General features: G+C 46.6%; 1 protein-coding gene across 1 annotated transcript in view; it reads right to left on the bottom strand.

The window, feature by feature from the left end:
• RYR1 (ryanodine receptor 1) overlaps nt 1-21,122 on the bottom strand; it is a 116,818-nt gene that overhangs the window by 16,924 nt on the left and 78,772 nt on the right. Inside the window, 5 exon segments of the mRNA XM_030297700.1 lie at nt 10,698-10,885; nt 13,930-14,011; nt 16,183-16,287; nt 16,384-16,512; nt 16,608-16,696. Coding sequence (XP_030153560.1) covers nt 10,698-10,885; nt 13,930-14,011; nt 16,183-16,287; nt 16,384-16,512; nt 16,608-16,696 — 593 coding nt within the window.

Raw genomic sequence — 21,122 nt, 5'->3', positions numbered from 1 at the left:
CCTCTCTCTCTGCCCCTCCCCCACTTGTGTTCTGTTTCTGTCTCTCAAAAATAAATAAAATGTTACCAAAAATAAAAAATAAAAAAAAATACATAGTATCCTGTGCACTTTTTTAATTTAAAAAATTGCTATTATAATCCTGTAATTTGTAACTTGCTTTTTTCACTCAACTGTATATTTTCAGGATCTATGAATGTTGATATATGGATCAAACAAATACATTTTTACTGCTGTGTGGTATTTTTTTTAAATAAATGTAACACTATATATTCTCCGGATGGTGGACATTTAGGCTGTTTCCAGATTTTTACTTTACAGACCCCACTTTCATTGAACATTCTTGTGCTTTGATCTCTTATGTCCTTTTTACAAGAGGTTCTCTGGGGCACTTTTTCAAATGTTTTGACTGCACCCACAGTAAGGATGCATTTTGCAGTGTGGCTCAAAAAAAGGGGGTTCATGACACAATTCTGACTTTCGCTATGCAACACTGCAGTGTTCTGTTTTATTTTTAAAGATGCTGGTCACGACTTAACTAAATGAATTTCATGCCCCACAGATGAATTGCAGCATGCAGTTTGAGAAATTCTGCTCTGGGGTATGAACAGAAGCGAAATTTTCTGGCTCTAAAAAGTGCTTTGTAGCCAAGAACTTTTGCAAAATGCTTTCTAAATGAGTAACACGCTTTGCAAATGATGAAGGGTTCTAGAAACCACAGAGCCTGGAGACATAATCACACAGGAACTCCTCACCACGTACCTTCACCCCCCCCTCCACCTGCCTCCTCCCCTTATGATGCGGAGTGACACTGTCCCTCTTAAAACGCCCCCTCCCTGGGGGGGGGCGTCTGGAATTTCATCCCCTCCATTCAGTCTTGGACTCTGCTCCCGTGATCTGTGGCTCTCTTTGTCCTCATCCATTTGAACGCTCCCCTTCTTTCAAAATACCTCTTTGCGGGGCGCCTGGGTGGCGCAGTCGGTTAGGCGTCCGACTTCAGCCAGGTCACGATCTCGCGCTCTGTGAGTTCGAGCCCCGCGTCAGGCTCTGGGCTGATGGCTCAGAACCTGGAGCCTGTTTCCGATTCTGTGTCTCCCTCTCTCTCTGCCCCTCCCCCGTTCATGCTCTGTCTCTCTCTGTCCCAAAAATAAATAAATGTTGAAAAAAAAAATTCTTTAAAAAAAAATACCTCTTTTCTCTGATTGTTATCAGTTTCCTATGCCGGAGTCCCCCTTCCTTCCAGACTTCTAAAGGTTGGGGGGCACCAGCCCTGGAATCTGCACCCCTTTCGTGAGATGTACACTCCCCACGGAGATATTATTGAGGCCCAGGGCTCTAAACACTATCCCACACCAATAACTGCCCAGTTTCCGTCTCAGCCCTAACTTCTCCCCAGAATCCAGACACTTAACAGCTGAAGCCCTAGCTGACATCTTTTTGTGGATCTCTACCCTAACCTGGAAATGGCCCAAACTGAACTCTTGATTTCAAAACCTCTCCTCCCACTGTCTTAGCCATTTCAGGAATAGCATCGCTACCCACCCAGCTGCTTAAGCTAAAAATCTTTGAGTCACCCTTCATTCCTCCTTTTTATCTCACCACCCACACCTGATTCATCAGCAAATCCGTCAGCTCTGCCTTCACAGATCTAGAGCCCACACACACTTGCCCCCTCCCCGTCCCCGCACTGGTTCTGTCCCCATTGTCTCCCACTGGCCTCTCACAGCAACCTCTTCCCTGACCTCCCCGTTCCCCATCAAGCCACTGTCTGTCCCCACACACAGCCAGGGGAAGCGGATAAACATCTAAGGACACGCTCCTCCCCGCTCAAAGCTGTCCCTTGACTCCATCTCGTTCACGTTAAAAGTCTGAGTCTCCCCTGCAGCCAACCAGGCCTTGCGTGGCTTGCTGCCTCCCACCCCTTCCCTGTTCCCCAGCAACAGCCCTCTCCGGTCACGCCGGCCTCCTTGCCACCCCTCTGGTTCCCACCATGCCGCATTTACACTCCCTGTCCCTTTATCTAGATGTCACAACCTCCCCCACCTCCACACGGTACATTTCAGCTCTCAGCTTCAATAATTTTTTTTCTGGAAAGGCCTCCCCCGATCACCCCGTTTACAGGGTTTACTCCACCCATGCTCTCCCACACGCCACCCCGCTCATTTCCTTCAGGCTTCAGATTATAACCCGGAATTATTTTGTTTATTTAGTTATTTTCATCTGCCCCTTCCCACTGGGCCATCTGCTCTGAGGGTGGGATCTCTGTCTGTTTTGCTTGTTGTTACACAGAGTAGATGCTCAGTACATATTTGTCAAGTGACCTTAGCCTCCTGGAAGCAGAGAAGAGTCTTTACCTTTTATAACTTTTGAAAATTCCAAAGTCCTTTTAAAAATCCTGAACTTGCTTATTATTATTTTTAATGTTTATTCACTTTTGAGAGAGAGAGAGAGAGAGAGAGAGAGAGAGAGACAGAGCGTGAGCAGGGGAGGGGCAGAGAGAAAGGGAGACACAGAATCCAAAGCAGGCTCCAGGCTCTGAGCTGTCAGCACAGAGCCCGACGTGGGGCTTGAACTCATGAACAGCGAGATCATGACCTGAGCTGGAGTCGGACACTTAACTGACTGAGCCACCTGGGCGCCCCTATTATTATCATTTCCTTTAATTTTTTAAATATTTATTTATTTTTGAGAGAGAGGGATGGAGCGTGAGCAGGGAAGGGGCAGAGAGGGAGAAAGACACAGAATCGGAAACAGGCTCCAGGCTCTGAGCTGTCAGCACAGAGCCCGATGCAGGGCTTGAACTCATAGATCGTGAGATCATGACCCGAGCTGAAGTCAGACGCTTAACCAACTGAACCACCCAGGCGCTCCACCCCTATTATTTTTTTGATGTTAATTTATTTATCGTGAGAGAGACTGAGAGAGCTCAACCAGGAAGGGGAGGGGCAGGAAATTCCAAGCAGGTTCTGTGCGAGGTCAGGACAGAGCCCCATGTGGGGCTCGAACTCACGAAACTGTGAGATCACGACTTGAAAAGTCAAGGGCTGGACACTCAACCGACTGAGCCACCCAGGTGCCCCTAAACCACAAAGAAACTGAAAAACATGTGAAATACAGAGGTTTGTAAAGTGCTTGGGAATCACATGATGCTTTGTGTTTAGGAAACATATTTCCTAAAATCTAAATGGTCAAACTCTTAGAGATGAGAATATTGTCATTTTGCAATCTCGCAAGCACTAATGTGTCTGCGTGTCGAACATCAGGAGCTGCTGACCTCACCGAAGGAGAGATACCAGGAGAGGACGTGCCTCCTGAGAAGCGTATGGTGCCCCACAGAGGATGTGCTGGCAAAGCAAACAAATACACCCAAACGTGAGTGTGATGGGCTTCTTGACCCAAGTCTCAGTTTACAGGAAACACAGGGGAAGGAGGAACATGTTACATGACACTACAAGGTTGCTTCAGCCAGATCAAAACTGTGGGAAACTCTACAAATGGGACAGGCACTTTGTAATGATAGCCAAGGGTTGCGTGCATCTGCTGAGCCCTTGGATCACGGCCGGTGCAAACTGAGATGTGCTGAAAGCATAAAATACATACTAGACCTCAAAGACTCAGCATGAGAAAAGAGTATAAAATACTGGATAACTTTTTCTTTTTCTTTTTTTTTTTTTTTTTAATTTTTTTTTTCAATGTTTATTTATTTTTGGGACAGAGAGAGACAGAGCATGAACGGGGGAGGGGCAGAGAGAGAGGGAGACACAGAATCGGAAACAGGCTCCAGGCTCTGAGCCATCAGCCCAGAGCCTGACGCGGGGCTCGAACTCCCGGACCGCGAGATCGTGACCTGGCTGAAGTCGGACGCTTAACCGACTGCGCCACCCAGGCACCCCTGGATAACTTTTTCTATTGACTACATGTTGAAATAATGTTTTGGATATACTAGGTTAAATAAAATATATTGTGGGGGCGTCTGGGTGGCTTCAGCTCAGGTCATGGTCTCACGGTTTGTGGGTTCGAGCCCCGTGTCAGGTTCTGTGCTGACGGCTCAGGGCCTGGCGCCTGCTTCAGATTCTGTGTCCCCCTTCCTCTCTCTCTGCTCCTCCCCCACTCACACTCTGTCTGTCTCTCTCTCTCTCAAAAATAATAAACATTAAAATTAAAAAATATATATGTTGTTGAAAATGACCTTATGAGTGTCTTTTTACTTTTTTAAAGCACGGGTACTCAAAAAATTTAAAATATGCATGTTGCTCACATTGCGTTTCTATTGTGGGTGCTCCTCTAAAGGACCAAGAACCTGGGTCTCCAGCAGATCAACTACAAGGCAAAGGAAAAGTGCTGGAGAGTAGTAGATAAAAGGGGGTTTAAAGAAAGATCAGCCAGGAGCAACGGGTGGGCCTCGTTTGGATCTTGGTTCAGAAAATTTTTTAAATTGTATGTGATATTTATGAGATTGGGAAATGTGAACGTGGACTAGATATCTGATCATTTAAAAAAGAGTTGTGGATATTTTTTCTTTCTGTTTTCATTGTTTCCTTTTTGGTTCGGAGTTATAATGACATTGTGGTTTGTTATTGTAAAAGGAAAAGGAATTTTCCTTATGAGAGAAAAATGTTTTAAGCCCACATATTGTACAATTACATTTATATGAAGTGTCCTGAAGAGGCAAATCCATAGAGACAGGAAGTAGATTAGCAGTGGCCAGGCCCCTGGGTGGGGGAAATGGGAAGTGACCTAAAGGGTACAGGGTTTCTTGTTTGGGGTGATTAAAATGTTCTAAACTTAGATCGTAGCTATGGTTTGCACAATTCTGTGAGTATGCTAAAAAAAAAAACAAAAACAAAACCCATTGAATTGTACATTTTCAATGGATGAACTTAGGAGACACATACAAAAATATTTTCAGACTAAAAAAAAAAAAAAAAAAGGAAAGGAAAACCTCAAAACAGTCCTGACCGAGAATAAATGAATAGCCTGAAATGTGTCTTCAGTCACCAGACGGGGCTTTCTAAACTGTAGGAGATGCTTTGGAATCTGCGAAGTACTTATCAACGAAGACACGCTTTGCCAACTGTGCTCCATCAATCACAAAGAACTTGGGAAACCAGAAAACGATGCTATATTTTAGATGACAGTGGCAGGCTTTGGAAAGGTGGGATGAGAACAGGATTGGGGGTGGGGGGGCCAAAGGTGACCTCAACCATAGTGGTATGTGCTTGTATTATCTATTTCATGAAAAATTAATAAAATATTTCAAATGACTTTCTACACGAAAAGCAAAAGTGTTCTGCACGGCCAAAACAATGATGATAACACCACGAGCAAAGTCCAAAGACAAATGACGAGCTGGGAGAAACAGGTGCAACTCCGACCGCTCACAAAGTTATAATCAGCCTGATAAGAGTTCTTAGAAATCAAGAAGAAAAACACCAACCTCCCAGTAGAAAAATAAGCCAAGGACATGGTCCGTTCACCGAACAAGCGACACAAAAGAAATAACATAAAAAGATGCTTAATTGCACCCATAACTGGAGGAATGTGAATTAAGACTGCACAGCAATATTGTTTTTCACCTATCAGATTGGCAAAAATCCAGATATTTGACGATGCGGTCTGGTGGCGAGCCTGTGGGGCAACAGGCACGCTCACATGCTGCTATTGAGAGGGAAAAATGGAGGGCAAAAGTTCTCCAAATGACAAATGCATTTACTCTTTAACACAGAAATCTTTGGAATATTCTTAGATACAACTGCACATAAAAAATGATGTATGTACAAGGGCAATTGCAGCCAGCATTGCTAGTGGTCCAAATGGAGCCTTCCTCGGCGCACTTACTCCCATCTGCTGGTTATCTGCAGTACAAATTTACAATATCTGGGCTATAAACTGTACCTTTGTACAGTGTACAACTCGCACAACTATCCATGGCAGCCCTGACTACAGCATGAGTTGTAAAAGCAAAAGACTAGGAACAAAGCAAGTGTCTGTCAACAAAGAATAATCAAATAAACTATAATATATACCTAAAGTGGAATACTTAGCACCTGTGAAAAGAGAATGAGGTCACTCTCTGATCTCCAGAATATATTAAGTGATATGGACCAATGCATGTAGTTCACTGACTGTTATGCAAGAAAAGAGGAGAATAACAAAATTGGAAAAGAACAACGCAAGCATGCAAAGGAAATGAATGCTACTCACGGCAGTGGGGAGGTGGGGGGAAGTGGGCTGAGAAAGCAGTGGGAGTGAGACGTCCCACTTCATACCTTGTTCCATTTTGCTTTTTAAGTCATGTGAACGTATTATTTATTCCAAAAAAAAACCAACGCACGTTTAAAGTTACGGACTGTAACTCTGTGAAACCGAGAGGATACTGAGCGGTAAGATGTGTACATCACATCAAATCTTGTTAACGTGGGAACCTCTGAACAGTCAAGAGGGATCTTTACCCGGTTCATTTTTTAAATTCACCTTATAACTCAACGTTTGTACCCATTTACCAACCTCTCCCTGTTTCCTCCGCTCCCAAGCCCTTCACACCACTCCCTTTTCAAGCCTCTGCTTCTACGAATTCAATTCTTTTAAAAGATTCCACGCGTGAGTGATACCACGCACTTAGCATCATGCCCTCACAGTTCATCCGTGTTGCTGCAAATGATAGGCTTTCCTTCTTTTTAAAGGCAGAATAATACATAATAGCCACTGTATCAGTCACGTGCACAGGTAATTTCCATACCTTGGCTATTGTGAACGATGATGTAACAAATATGGGAGCCCAGAAAGCTCTTCAAGATAATGGTTTTATTGGCTTGGGATATACACCCAGTGGCACTGCTGGATCCTATGGTGGTTCTATTTTTATTTCCTCAGGATCCTCCACACTGTCTTCCTCAGTGACTGCACCAATTTACATCCTCACCAATGGTGCACGAGGGTTCCTTTTTCTCTGTATCTTTGTCCACACTTGCTCTCTCCTGTCTTTTTGGGACTGGTTCCTCTCACAGGTGTAGCTCACTGTATGTGTGATTTGCACTTCCCTGACGATGAGTGACATCGAGCACTTTTTCACGTACCTGTTGGCCATTTGTATGTCTTCTTTTTTTTGTAAGTTTTATTTTTAGTTATTTTTCAATTAAAAAAATTATTTTAGAGAGTGAGAGTGGGAGAGAGGGGCAGAGAGAGAGAGAGAGAGGGAGAGAGAGAGAGAATCTGAAGCAGGCTCTATGCGCTCAGTGCAGAGCCCAATGTAGGGCTTGATCCCACGACCCCGGGATCGTGATCTGAGCCCAAAATCAAGAGTCAGAGGCTCAAACGACTGAGCCACCCAGGTGCCCCTGTATGTCTTCTGAAAAATGTCTCTTCAGGTCTTTTGCCCATTTTAAAATTAGGTTAAAATTGGTGACTTCAGCTCAGGTCGGGATCTCATGGTTCATGAGCTCGAGCCCCTCCCTTGGGCTCACTGCTGTCGGTACAGATCCCACCTCAGATCCTCTGCCCCCTCCCTCCCCCGCCACCGCTCATGCTCGCTCATTCTCAAAACGAAAAATAAAAACATTAAAATCAGTTTCTTTGTTTTGTTCTGTTTGCTATTGAGTCGTGTAAGTTCCTTGCCTGTTCTGGATATTAACCCCTCATCATATATGTGTTTACAAATATTTTCTCTCTGTCCATACACTGCCCTTTCGTTTTGTTGATGGTTTCCTTTTCTGAGAAGAATCATTACACGATTACGAATGATGTGTATTTGGCTCCTGCATGGTGCTCCTTGGTTCTCTCACTGACTGGGACTCTCTCCCTGGACCTGCGTCCTGAGAGTAGGGCTGGGACTTGCAGCCACGAGCTGGAACCCAGGTCACGTTCACTATTTGTTGGACTAGCTTAAGGGATGAATCTGTGCTCTGGAGACAGACTGCCCGAGTCCTAACCCCACTTTTTGTCCGTCGTGAGCTGTGTGACGCTGAGAGCACTCACTTCAGCTCCCTGTGCCTCAGTTTCCACTTCTGTGAATGAGGATAAAACAACACCAAACTAAACAGTCCTTACCACTTAGGGTCGCTGTAAGGACCGCATGAACTAACTCATTGGTACACATGACCTGGCCTAGAGTGAGAACGTGATAACTATCGGCTCCTCTTCTGGAAGGTGGAGGGCTCAGGAATGGCAACGATTAAGAGGCCGCGAGAGGTTGGCAGGGAGGGCGGGGGTCCCACGAGGGTGCGGAACGGATGCCCGGGGAAGCGGGCATCGCCGAGGGAAGGAAATGGCCAACCGTGGCAGATGCCCGAAGATGACAGGGGGTGAAGAGGTCACTGGCCGTCTCGGTCAGGGTAGTTTCCGCAGAGTGACGGGGACCGCAGCTGGCAAGCCCTGAGTTGGGGAAGGGGTGGGAGGTGACGAAGGAGGGAGCGAAGGTAGACGGCTCTTGGAAGGCCTGGCTGAGAAGGAGGAGAGACACGGGAGGCTCTCCGAGGGCACTGGGGGGCGGGGACACTTTATTTGTAACTTGGGAGACCCTGGACTTATTTAAATGCTTGTTGCATGGGCAACAACTGTTGCAACCTCTGGGTTAAACTAAGAAGCAGGAGTCTACACTGATATAAAAAATAAATAAATGGGGGTGTCTGGGTGACTCAGTCGGTTAAGTGTCCGACTCTTCGTTGCAGCTCGGGTCATGATCTCATGATTTGTGAGATGGAGCCCCTCATCATGCTCCACGCTGACAATGTGGAACTTGCTTGAGATTCTTTCTCTCCCTCTCTCTCTGCCCCTCCCCTGCTCTCTCTCTCTTTCAAAATAAATACACTTAAAAAAAGGAATAAATGAACAAGGACAGAAAAATGGTACCTAACAAAGGTAAAGGGTGCGGTGAAATTAGAAAACAGGGCGCCTGGGTGGCTCAGTCGGTTAAGTGTCCGACTTCAGCTCAGATCATGATCTCGTGGCTTTTGGGTTCGAGCCCTGCATCAGGCTCTGTGCCGATAGCTCAGATCCTGGAGCCTGCTTTGCATTCTGTGTCTCCCTCTCTCTCTGCCCCTTCCCTGCTCTCTCTCTCTCTCAAAAATAAATAAACATTAAAAAAAAAAAGAAAGAAAGAAAAAGAAACCCAGCATCCATCAGCTTGAGGCAGAATCACCAATGGATGCTGACCCAGGAGGGTGAGCAGGATATTTGCATTGTCCTGAGGCACATCCTCAGCAGATACTAAAGGGAAGGACGGTACATTTGCAGGTGAACACCACCTGGACCGAGCGAGCCAAGCTACAGCCAACAGCGATAGGAAGAACCAACGTCACACGCCTCCCGATATGATGCACTGAGGACACCTGACTTCTATGATATTCCTGCCAAAGATGTATAACCTGAATCGAGTCACGGGGAAAACCCAGACAAACCCACATTATAAAGCATTCTCTAAAACACTGGTCTCTGTTCTTCAAAAATATCAAGGTCATGAAAGACAGAGACACATCAAGGAAGGGTTCTGGATTGAAGGAGGTTAAAGAGACAGGATGTCTAAATGCAGTCCCGGATCGGGTCCTTAGCAGGGAGAATAATTTCTTCACCGAGTGAAAACTGAACTAAGGTGTGTAGATAGCAGCATCATATCGATGCTAATTTCCTTGTTTTAATGTTTACTTATTTATTTTGAGAGAGAGAAAGAGCGGGGAAGGGCAGAGAGAGAGAGAGAGAGAGAGAGAGAGAGAGAGAATTCTAAGCAGGCTCCTCCCTATCAGCGCAGAGCCCGATGCAGGGCCTAAACTCACAAACTGTGAGATCATGACCTGAGCCGAAATCAAGAGTCGGATACTTAACCAAATGAGCCACCCAGGTGCCCTTCGATGCTAATTTCTTGATTTGCCTTATTGTTCTGTGGTTATGTAAGAGAATGCACTTGCTCTCAGGAGATACACACTCAAGTATTTAGAAGAAAAGGGGAATCATGAGAGAGCAAATGTGGTAACAAGTGAGCGTTTGGGTAATCTGGGTGAAAAGGTAATCAGAAATTCTATGTAGTGTTCCTGCAGCTTTTCTATAGGCCAGAAGTTATTTCAGAAGAAAAAAACTGAACACGATGGTGAGGGAAGAGATCAGGCAGGAGTAACGGTAGGTAACACGTCTTCAGGGCTCCCGTGTTCCAGGCACTGTCCACACACCATCCGCCTCACAGCAGTCCTGTGAGATGTGTTGTTATCCTAGTCCCATTTCACAGAGGAGGAAACTGAGGCTCAGAGCGGACGAGTAACTTACCTGGGGTTCCGTAGGGAGAGAAGGCAGCACTGGGTTGGGAGGACTGACAGGGCAGGTGAGTGGGCTCCTGGATGAAGCTGGTTCCTGCACTTCCCTCCTAAGAGCCTCATTACCTGACCTGTAATGGTCATTGGTGACTGCCTCCCCCATTAGACTACAAGCCCCGTGAAGGCAGGGCTGTGTCTGTCTTGGCCCCGGAAGAGGGCCCGGCATGCAGGAGAAATGCAGCAAGCGTTGCTCAACTGAATAACTGTTACCTATAATGATTATGATATGATGACTGTTAATGATAACAGAAATAAAGGTTCTCATTTGTGTTAATGCATTTCATCTTCAAAACAACCCGAAAGAAACTGAGGCTCACAGAGAAGTCTCTTGCCCGAGGCAGGCAGCCAGGTGGGGCATGGCTGCCACTTGGTGCCCCCACCCACCTGCCTTCCAGCACCCACCTTCTGGAAGTCCTTCTTGGAGATGAGGCCACGGGGATCGGTGACGTAGTCCTGGAAGGCCTCAGAGCCCACGATGTCCTTGAGTTTCAGGAACATGTCGAAGAACTTGAGGATCATCTCCACGTTGGATGAGGATTCCACAAGCATGTCCACCATCTGCCGGGCAATCATGCCATTCACCACGTTCCCTGTGGGCAGGCCCTGGTCAGTGTGGCTGGTGGGACCTCCTCTCTGGAGCCCCCCTGAGCTGCGCTCCTTCTCCAGCTCAGGAGCCACCAGGATCCCCTATGCTGGTGGAAGCTTCCCTGGCCAGCTCCCAAGCCTCGACTCAGAGGGCACAGCTCATTTCCTGATCTGCATCAGCATCATGTGTGAACCTGGCTGGTCCCCTCCCTGATAGGTGGGGGAATTCTCAATAAAACTAACCGTGGCATAAGCTAACAGCAGGTCCCAGATGCCACGCCAAGTGCAGGGGAAGTGTGTTACTATCCGTGTTTCCAGATGAGGAAATAGACCCAGAGAAAGTCACACGCCCAGGTTACATCGCCAACGAGGGGGTGAGGAGGACTTGAACCCAGAGCTGCATGACCTCAGAGCTCACACGCCTAAGCCTTCCACTTGTCCTCTAAGGTCAAGCAGGTCTGTAGATGAGCAAGGTAGGCCAAAGTTAAGAGGGCAGGGAGAAGTGGAGACTCTGGTAAACGGATCCCACCCCTGTCTAAAGCAAACTGGCTTCAGCTTCTTTTTGTACTTTTCCATTTTATTTATTTATTTAGATTTAAAAATTTTTATTTTTAAGTAATCTCTACACCCGGCCTGGGGCTCGAACTCACAACCCAGAGATCAGAGTTGCATGCTCCACGGATGGAGCCAGCCAGGCGCCCCTGTACCTTTCAATTTTAACATGGCTTCCAATTACATGAAAGTTGCAACAGTGCAAGGGGACCCTCCTATTCCAGATTCACTGACTGTTTACATTTTGCCACATTTGCTTCCTAATTCCTGTCTCGCTCTCTCCCTTCTCTTCCCCTTCCCCTACTCCCCCTCTATTTTTCCCCTGGGGCCATTCCAGAGTAAGCTGCAGACATGGTGTTTTTATCCTGAACATTTCAGTGTATATGCCTTAAAAGACAAGAACATTCTCTAATATAATCATAGCGCAGTCATCAAAATTAGATTTGACATTGATATACTTTACTTATTTAAGCCGGTGCAGCTGATTTTTTGCCATGCGAGAATGTGGACAGGGTGGGTGGGGGGAAGGGTCACCAAATCTTTCCAATTTTCATGAAAAGCTGGGAATCTGATGTTTAAAGGGAACCTTCTGATTTTTAAAAAATGCTTATTTGGGACTGCAAGCTGGTGCAGCCACTCTGGAAAACAGTATGGAGGTTCCTCAAAAAACTAAAAATAGAACTACCCTACGACCCAGCAATTGCACTACTAGGCATTTATCCACGGGATACAGGTGTGCTGTTTCGAAGGGACACATGCACCCCCATGTTTATGGCAGCACTATCGACAGTAGCCAAAGTATGGAAAGAGCCCAAATGTCCATTGATGGATGAGTGGATAAAGATGTGGTATGTATATACAATGGAATAATACTCAGCAATCAAAAAGAATGAAATCTTGCCATTCGCAACTACACGGATGGAATTGGAGGGTATAATGCTAAGTGAAATTAGTCAGAGAAAGACAAAAATCATATGACTTCACTCATATGAAGACTTTAAGAGACAGAACAGATGAACATAAGGGAAGGGAAACAAAAATAATATAAAAACAGGGAGGGGGACAAAACAGAAGAGACTCATAAATATGAAGAACAAACTGAGGGTTACTGGAGGGGTTGTGGGAGTGGGGACGGGCTAAATGGGTAAGGGGCACTAAGGAATCTACTCCTGAAATCATTGCTGCACTATATGCTAACTAATTTGGATGTAAATTTTAAAAAATAAAAAATAAAATTAAAAAAATGCTTATTTACGTTTGACTTCAGCTCAGGTCATGAGCTCAGGTTTGTGAGTTCAAGCCCCACATGGGGTTCTGTGCTGACATCTCGGAGCCTGGAGCCTGCTTTGGATTCTGTGTCTCCCTCTCTCTCTCTCCCCCTCCCCCGCTCATGCTCTGTCTCTCTCTGTCTCAAAAATAAATAAACATTAAAATTTTTTTAAAAAAATGCTTATTTATATTTGACAGAGAGAGAGAAAGAGAGCGAGCAGAGGAGGGGAGCAGAGAGAGCTGGAAACAGAATCGGAAGTAGGTTCCAGGCTCTGAGTTGTCAGCACAGGGCTCAATGCGGGGCTCGAACCCACAAGCCGTGAGATCATGACCTGAGCCGAAGTCGGATGCTTAACCGACTGAGCCACCCAGGCACCCCAGGAACCTTCTAATTTTTAAAAGCTAATGACTACACATCAAAAACATTGAAAGATTGTAGGAGGATTATCCATTGCAACATTTTTTGTAATAGCAAAACATTTTTTTAATTTGAATGTCCGTTGACTGGGGTGTGGCTAAATGAATCACCGTTCACTCACACAATAGAGTATTATGCAACCATGGAAAGGAATGAGGACACTGAATCTCTGTAGAAAAGTCTTTGTCTATTAGTTAAAATGTCTTATTCATTAGCAGTAAATAATGGTTGTTTTAAGTCACTAAGTTTTGAGGACATTCCTGAGGCAGCAAAAGCTAAGTGACACATTTAACAAATGAACATAGATAACTATTAGGTACATACATTTTTTTTTTTAATGTTTATTTATTTTTGAGACAGAGAGAGACAGAGCATGAACGGGGGAGGTGCAGAGAGAGAGAGGGAGACACAGAATCGGAAGCAGGCTCCAGGCTCCGAGCTGTCAGCACAGAGCCCGACGCGGGGCTCGAACTCACGGACCGTGAGATCATGACCTGAGCCGAAGTCGGACGCTTAACCGACTGAGCCACCCAGGCGCCCCAGGTACATACATTTTAAAGAGTGTCCAGGCCACCCACCTTATTAAGATTTCCCCGGGAATTCACAAAACTAACGTGTGTACAGTTGGCATATAATAAGTGCTCAGTAAGGGTTTACCGAGTTTGGTACTGTGACTCCTTCATCAGCCCATTGACCCTGACACGATGTGGGATGAAGTTGAAGGTTAGGGTCTCCTGGGTCTCCGAGGGCCATTCCCTGCTTGTCTGTACCTTTGCACCCTCCCCTTACCCACACCCGCTGGGCACTTACCTTCTAGTAGCGACAGCAACATCACCACCATGTCCTTCTGTAGGTCCAGCAGCTCCTTCAGCAGCTCGATCTGGCTCGAGTCCTAGAGACCCCACACCCCAACCATGGGATGACTGGTCTCTGCAGAGACGCCTCCCCACCTCCAGCTGCTTCCGCCCCTCCTGACCCACCCCACGGGGCCTAAGACCCCTTTTTCTCCCCCTCTTACCTCCGAGGGGACCCGACTCCACACATGTTCCTCGGAAGCAGGGGAAGGGGCAGAGAGACAAGATTGTGGGGGTGGGGTTGGCACTTTGGGGGGTAAGCAGGCCCAACGGGTGCCACGTGGGGGCAAGAGCTGGCGGACAAGGAGGGCTGGGAGAGAAGCTTGGAGCTGAGAGAGACAGAGAGGGGCACGTACTGGGTAGGGAGACACAGCTGGGAAGGGGTGAGAGCTCAGCACTGTGCCTGGCTTATGGTGGCTGCTTGATCCATGTTTGTTGAGTGACTATGTGATGGAAAAAGCGAGACTCTGGGTTCAGGAAAAAGGCTGGAGGACTCAGCCACATGCCTTTCGGTGAACAATTTGGGAAGAATGTGGGGGCACATTGCCTCCCCAGTCACAGTGCCTCATGTAGTGCCTACAGAAACTTCCTACATGGTCAGAGTTCTGCCTCATAGTCCCCACAGGTATTCTGTTGAGCTACATAAAACTGCTAATATGTGAGCATTTTTGACCCACCGAGTGGTCATTTCATCTGGTTCTACCTAATACAATGGAGAAGGGGGAAGGATGCTGGATAAAAGGCACGTAAGGCTCCTCTACCCGAATGCTCCTTCTAGAGTTCTAATTCTAACACAGTTCCAAAGCTCGGCATTCTGACTCTGAACTCCCAACATTCCGGAATCTCAAAATCCAACTCTGTGGGTGCCCGTGGTGTGCGCCTGCCGGTGATGCACGAGGCAGCGCCCTGCTTCCGGTAACAATCCCAGTCTCAGAGCAAGTGGGGCTAACCCCACTTTGCTGGTTTCACAGGTGGGTATGTGACCAGATCTGGCCAATCAGAGCCCTCCCCTGGCCACGGTGATTGGTTCTGGGATGAGCATGTGACCCAATGGTCCAAACAGAGAATCCCAAGTGGGAGCTCCGACAAAAGAGGGATTATCTTCCCTCTGGAGCTGTTGGGGGGAGGGGGGTGCATAGAAGCCTGGGGCACCATTTTTTTCAGTCCGGGGAAGAGCCTGCTTGAGAATGAAGCCAGAGAAGGCAGATAGTTCAGCTGACATCACTCTAGGCCCTGGATCTCTGGTGTGAACTGATAAATCCCTCCCACACCCCCACCCCGCTTAGCCCATCACTTTGCATTGGATTCCCAGCCCATGCAACCTAGCCCTAGTCCTTGGCTAATGCATTAGCACTGCACTGCAGGATTTGGAATTTTAGACCAAAATACCAGTACTCGCTAGACTTTGAAGATGACACCAATAACACAACTTCGACCGCACTGAAACTAAGGAATTGCATTCCAAGTTCAGCTCCTTTCAAAAAGTCAGGTGACAGCAGACAGGATTTCTGCCAGCCCCTGTGGCACCTTTGAGTAACTAGAAAAAGGCTCCCCTTCCTCAAGACGCTTCCTGCGGGGAAATTATAATACGGCGTACAGAGTACTGCCATCTGCTGGAACACTGTTAACATTTATGCCGTTCAGGATGCGGATGGTACAGCCTCGAATATGTTTACCAGACAGAAGCAGAGCATGAGGCACTGACCAGACTGCAAAGGGGCAGGGGTGATAGGGGAAGGGTACACAGGATTCTAGAAATGGGAGAAGGACTCGACAGGGACCTTACATCATGGGTGCCCGAGATGGGCGTCATCTGCCGCAGGCAGAATAAAGAAGCAAAACACTCCTTCAGCCCCAGTCCCTGTTCTAGAAAGACACCCCCTTTCTGTCCCCAGGGAGGTCAGAGTCTGAGAGGACCTCACCCCGAGAAAAGAACACCAACCAATCATAGAGGAACTCCGGGCCCAAGGGGGCGGGGCCCAAACGTCAAACCAATGGAAGTGTGCATGGGAAACCAGCCGATTGGTGGTGGCAGAGGAGGAGGCGGGGTCATGCAGAGAGCCAATCCAGAAGGAAGATGGATTTGGCCACCCCTAGGGACCTCTTCTGGAACATGCCAGGGGGACTCGGGTGAGAAACTGAGTTGGAAGTGAGCCGCTTCGGGGATGCCCGAGAACAGCTGCAGGAAGAACAACAGAGGGTTTCGAACCTGAGCGAGCTTCATCATCATGTGGGCAAACACGTGCAGGAATCCCACCACGGCGTCCCAGAGGCGGCTGTGCGCCAGGCTCTGCTGATTCCCGGTGCAGGGGCCCTGGGGGCAGAGGGCTGCAGTGAGCGCCAAGCAGGGCGCAGGGTGCGGGGATAGGGGGTGGGCGTGCCTCGCTCCGCCCCAGAGGGCGGGTCCTACCTGGATGTACTCGGTGAGGCTGTTGAACACCTGTTTAGCGACCGACATGGCCTTGGAAAAGTTCCTCTTGCCCTGCTCCTCAATGACATCCTTGCCGGAGTAGTACCAGTAGAAGTCGCTGATGGACTCCTGGGGGGACCGACGGGGTGTGAAGGGGTGCTGGGGCCAACCGGGGCCCCACAACCCCCCACCCAGGTCACACCTGGACGGCCTCACAGCCTCACCTGCAGCCGCAGGAGGTAGTCCACCGTGCAGATGATGATGTTAATGGTGGTCGTGTTCCCTGTCTGTGTCCGTAGGTAATTTTGGAAATCTGGGGAGATGAAAAGCCATTCGTTCATTGAGAGTCTGCCGTGTGCTAGGGGAGGGGGACAGTGGGTCGTTTATTCATTTATGCAATAGGTTTATTGAGTGCCTCTTGTATGCCAGAGGCATAGAATTGTTCTCGTTAGTTTATTTAATAAATCTTTATCAAGTACCTACTGTGTGTCAGAGGAAGATGAGGATCATTTATTCATTTATGTAAATAACTATTGAGGGCCAACTACATGCCAGATATGGTGGAGGGTCAGTCATTTATTCATTCATTCCCCCCCCCCCCGCAAACACCTTTCTTGTGCACCCACAGTATAGCAGGGGAAAATGGAGATTCAGTCTTCCGTTTGTTTCCAAAAATGTTTATCGAACACCTACTATGTGATGGGGGAGATGGAAGATTGGTTATTTATTCATTCATTTATCCAACAAATATTTACTGAGCACCTAGCCAAAGCCAGAAGAGATAAATATCTGCCATTTCTTTTGTATATTTGTTCAATATCTACTTATTTATTTTTAACGTTTATTTTTGACACAGAGAGAGAGAGAGAGAGAGAGAGAGAGAGAGACAGAGCATGAGTGGGGGAGGGGCAGAGAGAGGGAGACACAGAATCCGAAGCAGGCTCCAGGCTCTGAGCTGTCAGCACAGAGCCCGATGCGGGGCTCGAACTCACGGACCACGAGATCATGACCTGAGCCGAAGTCGGATGCTCAACCGACTGAGCCACCCAGGCTCCCGTCAATATCTATTTATTGAGCACATACTATCTGTTAATGTGAGATGGAGATTGGCCACTTATTCTTCGGTACTACAAGTTTATCGAGCATTTATGATGTGCCAGGCACTGTTCTGGGCCCTGGGAATACAGCAGTAAAAGAAAAAGTCCCTGCCCTTGTGAAGTTTATATTCTTGTGTAGTAATTTTTCAATCTTTTCTGACTGCAACTTACAGTAGGGGAACCATTTTACATTAAAACCCAGTACATGTGTTTAAACTGAAATTATATCCACATATACCCAAAACAGAAGTTTCACATACTCACACATGTGCTATGTATTCTGGTATTTTCTGTCCTGTGCTAGTCTAGTTACCTACAAAAGAATTCTGATCTCGAGAAGGAGAAAAAATAGTTTCAAACAGAGAGGGAGGCAAACCATAAGAGACTCTTAAATGCAGAGAACAAACTGAAGGTTGATGGTGGAGGGTGAGGGAGAAGGGAAAATGGGTGATGGGCATTGAGGAGGGCACTTCTTGGGATGAGCACAGGGTGTTGTATGTAAGCGATGAATCACAGGAATCTACCCCCCCAAACCAAGAGCACACTGTATACACTGTATGTTAGCCAACTTGCCAATAAATTATATTTTAAAAAATTATCTTAACTCACTACATTCGTAGTCCTCAATCTCTCAACCTTGGCTGCATGTTAGAATCACCTGGAGGCTTTTCAAAGTCCCCCTGCTCAAGCCCCAACCCTAGACCAATTAAATTACAATCTCTGAGGGTGAATGAACACTGGGCTTTAGTGTATTTTAAAAATATGCTCCCCAGGCATATCAGCGTGGAATTCAGATGAGAGCCTCGGAAATACATGGATTCACAACCCTCTGGTGCATTGGTTCCCACTATTTGAAAAACATTCTTCTATGGCAAAAAGCTGATAACTGCTACAGCTGAGTGATGGGTACCATTTATTAGACCATTCTCTCTATTTTGGTTGCGGTTGAGCAGTTAGTAATAATAATAATTATAAACATGGGTTCATGGGTTGTAGGGGTGGTGGTGGTGGGGAATACCGAGCAGAATGATCAGGGTTGTGAGGTGGGAAACCTAGGCGGCTGCAGTCACCCAGAGGAGATGCCTAACTCAGCTGACGACGACGTAATCAAGGAAGGCTCCCTGGGGGAAGGGACCTCAACCGAGGCAGGAAAGGTAAGTAGGAGTGGGCTGTATGAATTCCCAGCTGTGTGACCTCAGGCAGTTATTGAATCCCTATGTGTGGCACAGAGTGTGCCTCAGTTCCCCCATATGTAACATGGTGGTTACAGCACACCCTACTTTATGGAGCTCTTGTGAATTTTTAATGCTTTGGCGTACATAAAAAACTTAGGACAGTGGTGTCCTGGTGGCTCGGTCAATTAAGCGTCTGACTCTTGATTTTGGCTCAGGTCATGATCTCACCGTTTGTGAGATGGAGTCCCGCATCAGGTTTTGTGCTGACAGCGTGGAGCCTGCTTGGGATTCTCTCTCTCTCTCTCTCTCTCTCTCTCTCTCTCTGTATCCCCCACTTACACTGCGCTCTCTCTCTCTCTTTTAAAAATTTTTAATGTTTTATTTATTCTTGAAAGAGAGAGAAAGAGCAGGAGCAGGGTTGGGGCAGAGCGAGAGAGGGACACAGAATCGGAAGCAGGTTCCAGGCTCTGAGTTGTCAGCACAGAGCCCCACATGCGGCTGGAACTCACAAACCGCGAGATCATGACCTGAGCTGAAGTTGGACACTTTACCGAATGAGCCACACAGGCACCCCTCTCTCTCTTTCAAAATAAATAAATAAATGCTTTTTCCAAATTAAAAACAAAAATTAGGATAGCCATCTGGTACGAGTGCTCAATAAACATTAGCTGTTCTTAAAGAGCCTTAAAGAGTGCTGAGGTTAATGGCTGCACTTTGGAGCAGTGATTCTCAAAGCGTGGGTCCCAGACCGGTAGCCTCAGCATCTCCTGGGAACTTGTCAGAGACAAGAATTACCGGACTCCATCCCAGAACTACTAAATCAGAGAATCTGGGGCGGAGCCCTCAAATCTGTATTTTAACAAGGCCTCGAGGTGATTCTGAGGCCCTCTTAAGTTGGAGAACCACCTCTGTAGACCCATTTGCCAAATGATCAATTCATCAAATTGTGAAGGCAATGAAAACAAACTTCAGTTAAGTCCTTTGCACGTTCATGGCAATGTCATGTTGCACAGGATGGCTTTACCAGCCCTTGAAAGGTTTTCCGCCCCCCCCCCCAAAGTTTTACTGTCCACCTGACATCTTTTTCATAATTGCTGGATCATAATCACTTCTATTTCATAAACCATTTTGCCTGGTTTCACACTGTAGATGAAGATTATGCTCAAATATTCAGTATTTTATAAGCAAATGTATGTTTTCTAACTCCTTTGTGTTAATTTCAACTGGGCTATATGCCTAAATGTTTACATATACAGCTCCCCTCTCCCGTAAAAAGCCGTCAACCAAGAACATAGTCTCAGACATGTACAAGAGAAAAACCTGTTGTCTACTTCGAATGGCACCGAACACTCAAGACATGCAAGGCACCTGAGATTTGAAAGATATTTCAAATGTTTATTTGATTGGGCTGGCTAATGGATCCACGAATTTATGCAGAGGACTGGCTTGTAAATTTGGTAGGAGAGAGGAATTCCCCCCTTTAGCACCTCCTCGTTTCCAAATAATCATAGATCCAGGGAATAACATTCATTTAAAACCCCAAAGACTGATTTCACCTTAGTTACAATTAAAGAAAGTCCTAGTCACGTGGCACAAAGGTATTTCATGAACCTTGAAGAAAAACTGGCTGTGGACATAAGAGCTTTTGAGAATGCAGAGCAATGGATCCTGCTTTATCCTTTGTTTGAACAGAGAAGAGTGTGGATTAAAGAAATTTACATATGAGTTACCTTCATGAACATTAGCAAATGGGATGCAGGTTCTATGGAAGTTAGATTTATGATTACTTCCATTCTTGTCATGAAGCTTAGTTTCTGGGCAGTCTGTGGTTTCACAATTACCTGCTAAGTATCACAACCACAACCCTGAGACTTGCATATTTGTTATAGGAAATGGCATTGGGTAAAAGTTTGCTGTACGGAAGTTTGATGGTCCCTTTAAGGCTGTGAGCTATGTATGTTTCACTAGCTTGCTGTGTCAGCCTTGATCTGGTTAAACCGCCTGAACCAGAAAAAAAGTTGGGGAAACTCTAGTTTAAGTTAGGAAAGGATCTGTAAGGCCTTCCACCTGGCAGAGTATTTTAGAAGTGAAATTAAGAAGTGATTCTAATAAACTCATTTTTAAATGCCATGTGATTCCCCCCCCCCCCTACAAAACCAAAGTATGGAAATCTACTGCATCTACTTAACTCTGGCAGCTGCTGCAAAATGCCTGTGGAAAAATGCCATGTGGCTAATTGCTCATTTGGGCAAACTGATCTGGGGGCAGGCAGGTTTGGGGGCAGATTTCTTTTGGGGAATTTGGACCGGCTAGAAGAGGTGAAAGTGTAGCAAAGGGGCTAGATTCCAGAAATTCAAGAGCGATTTAGGAAGGTGGGTGGGCAGGGCTTGATAATGGATGAAAATAAAGGATGGAGGACAATCGGGGCCAGGGCGAGTGGTGAGGCCACCTCTGATAAGGAGGGAGG

This window comes from Lynx canadensis, chromosome E2 (assembly GCF_007474595.2).
Source record: "Lynx canadensis isolate LIC74 chromosome E2, mLynCan4.pri.v2, whole genome shotgun sequence".
NCBI lineage: Eukaryota > Metazoa > Chordata > Mammalia > Carnivora > Felidae > Lynx > Lynx canadensis.
This window is presented reverse-complemented; position numbering and strand designations above follow the sequence as displayed.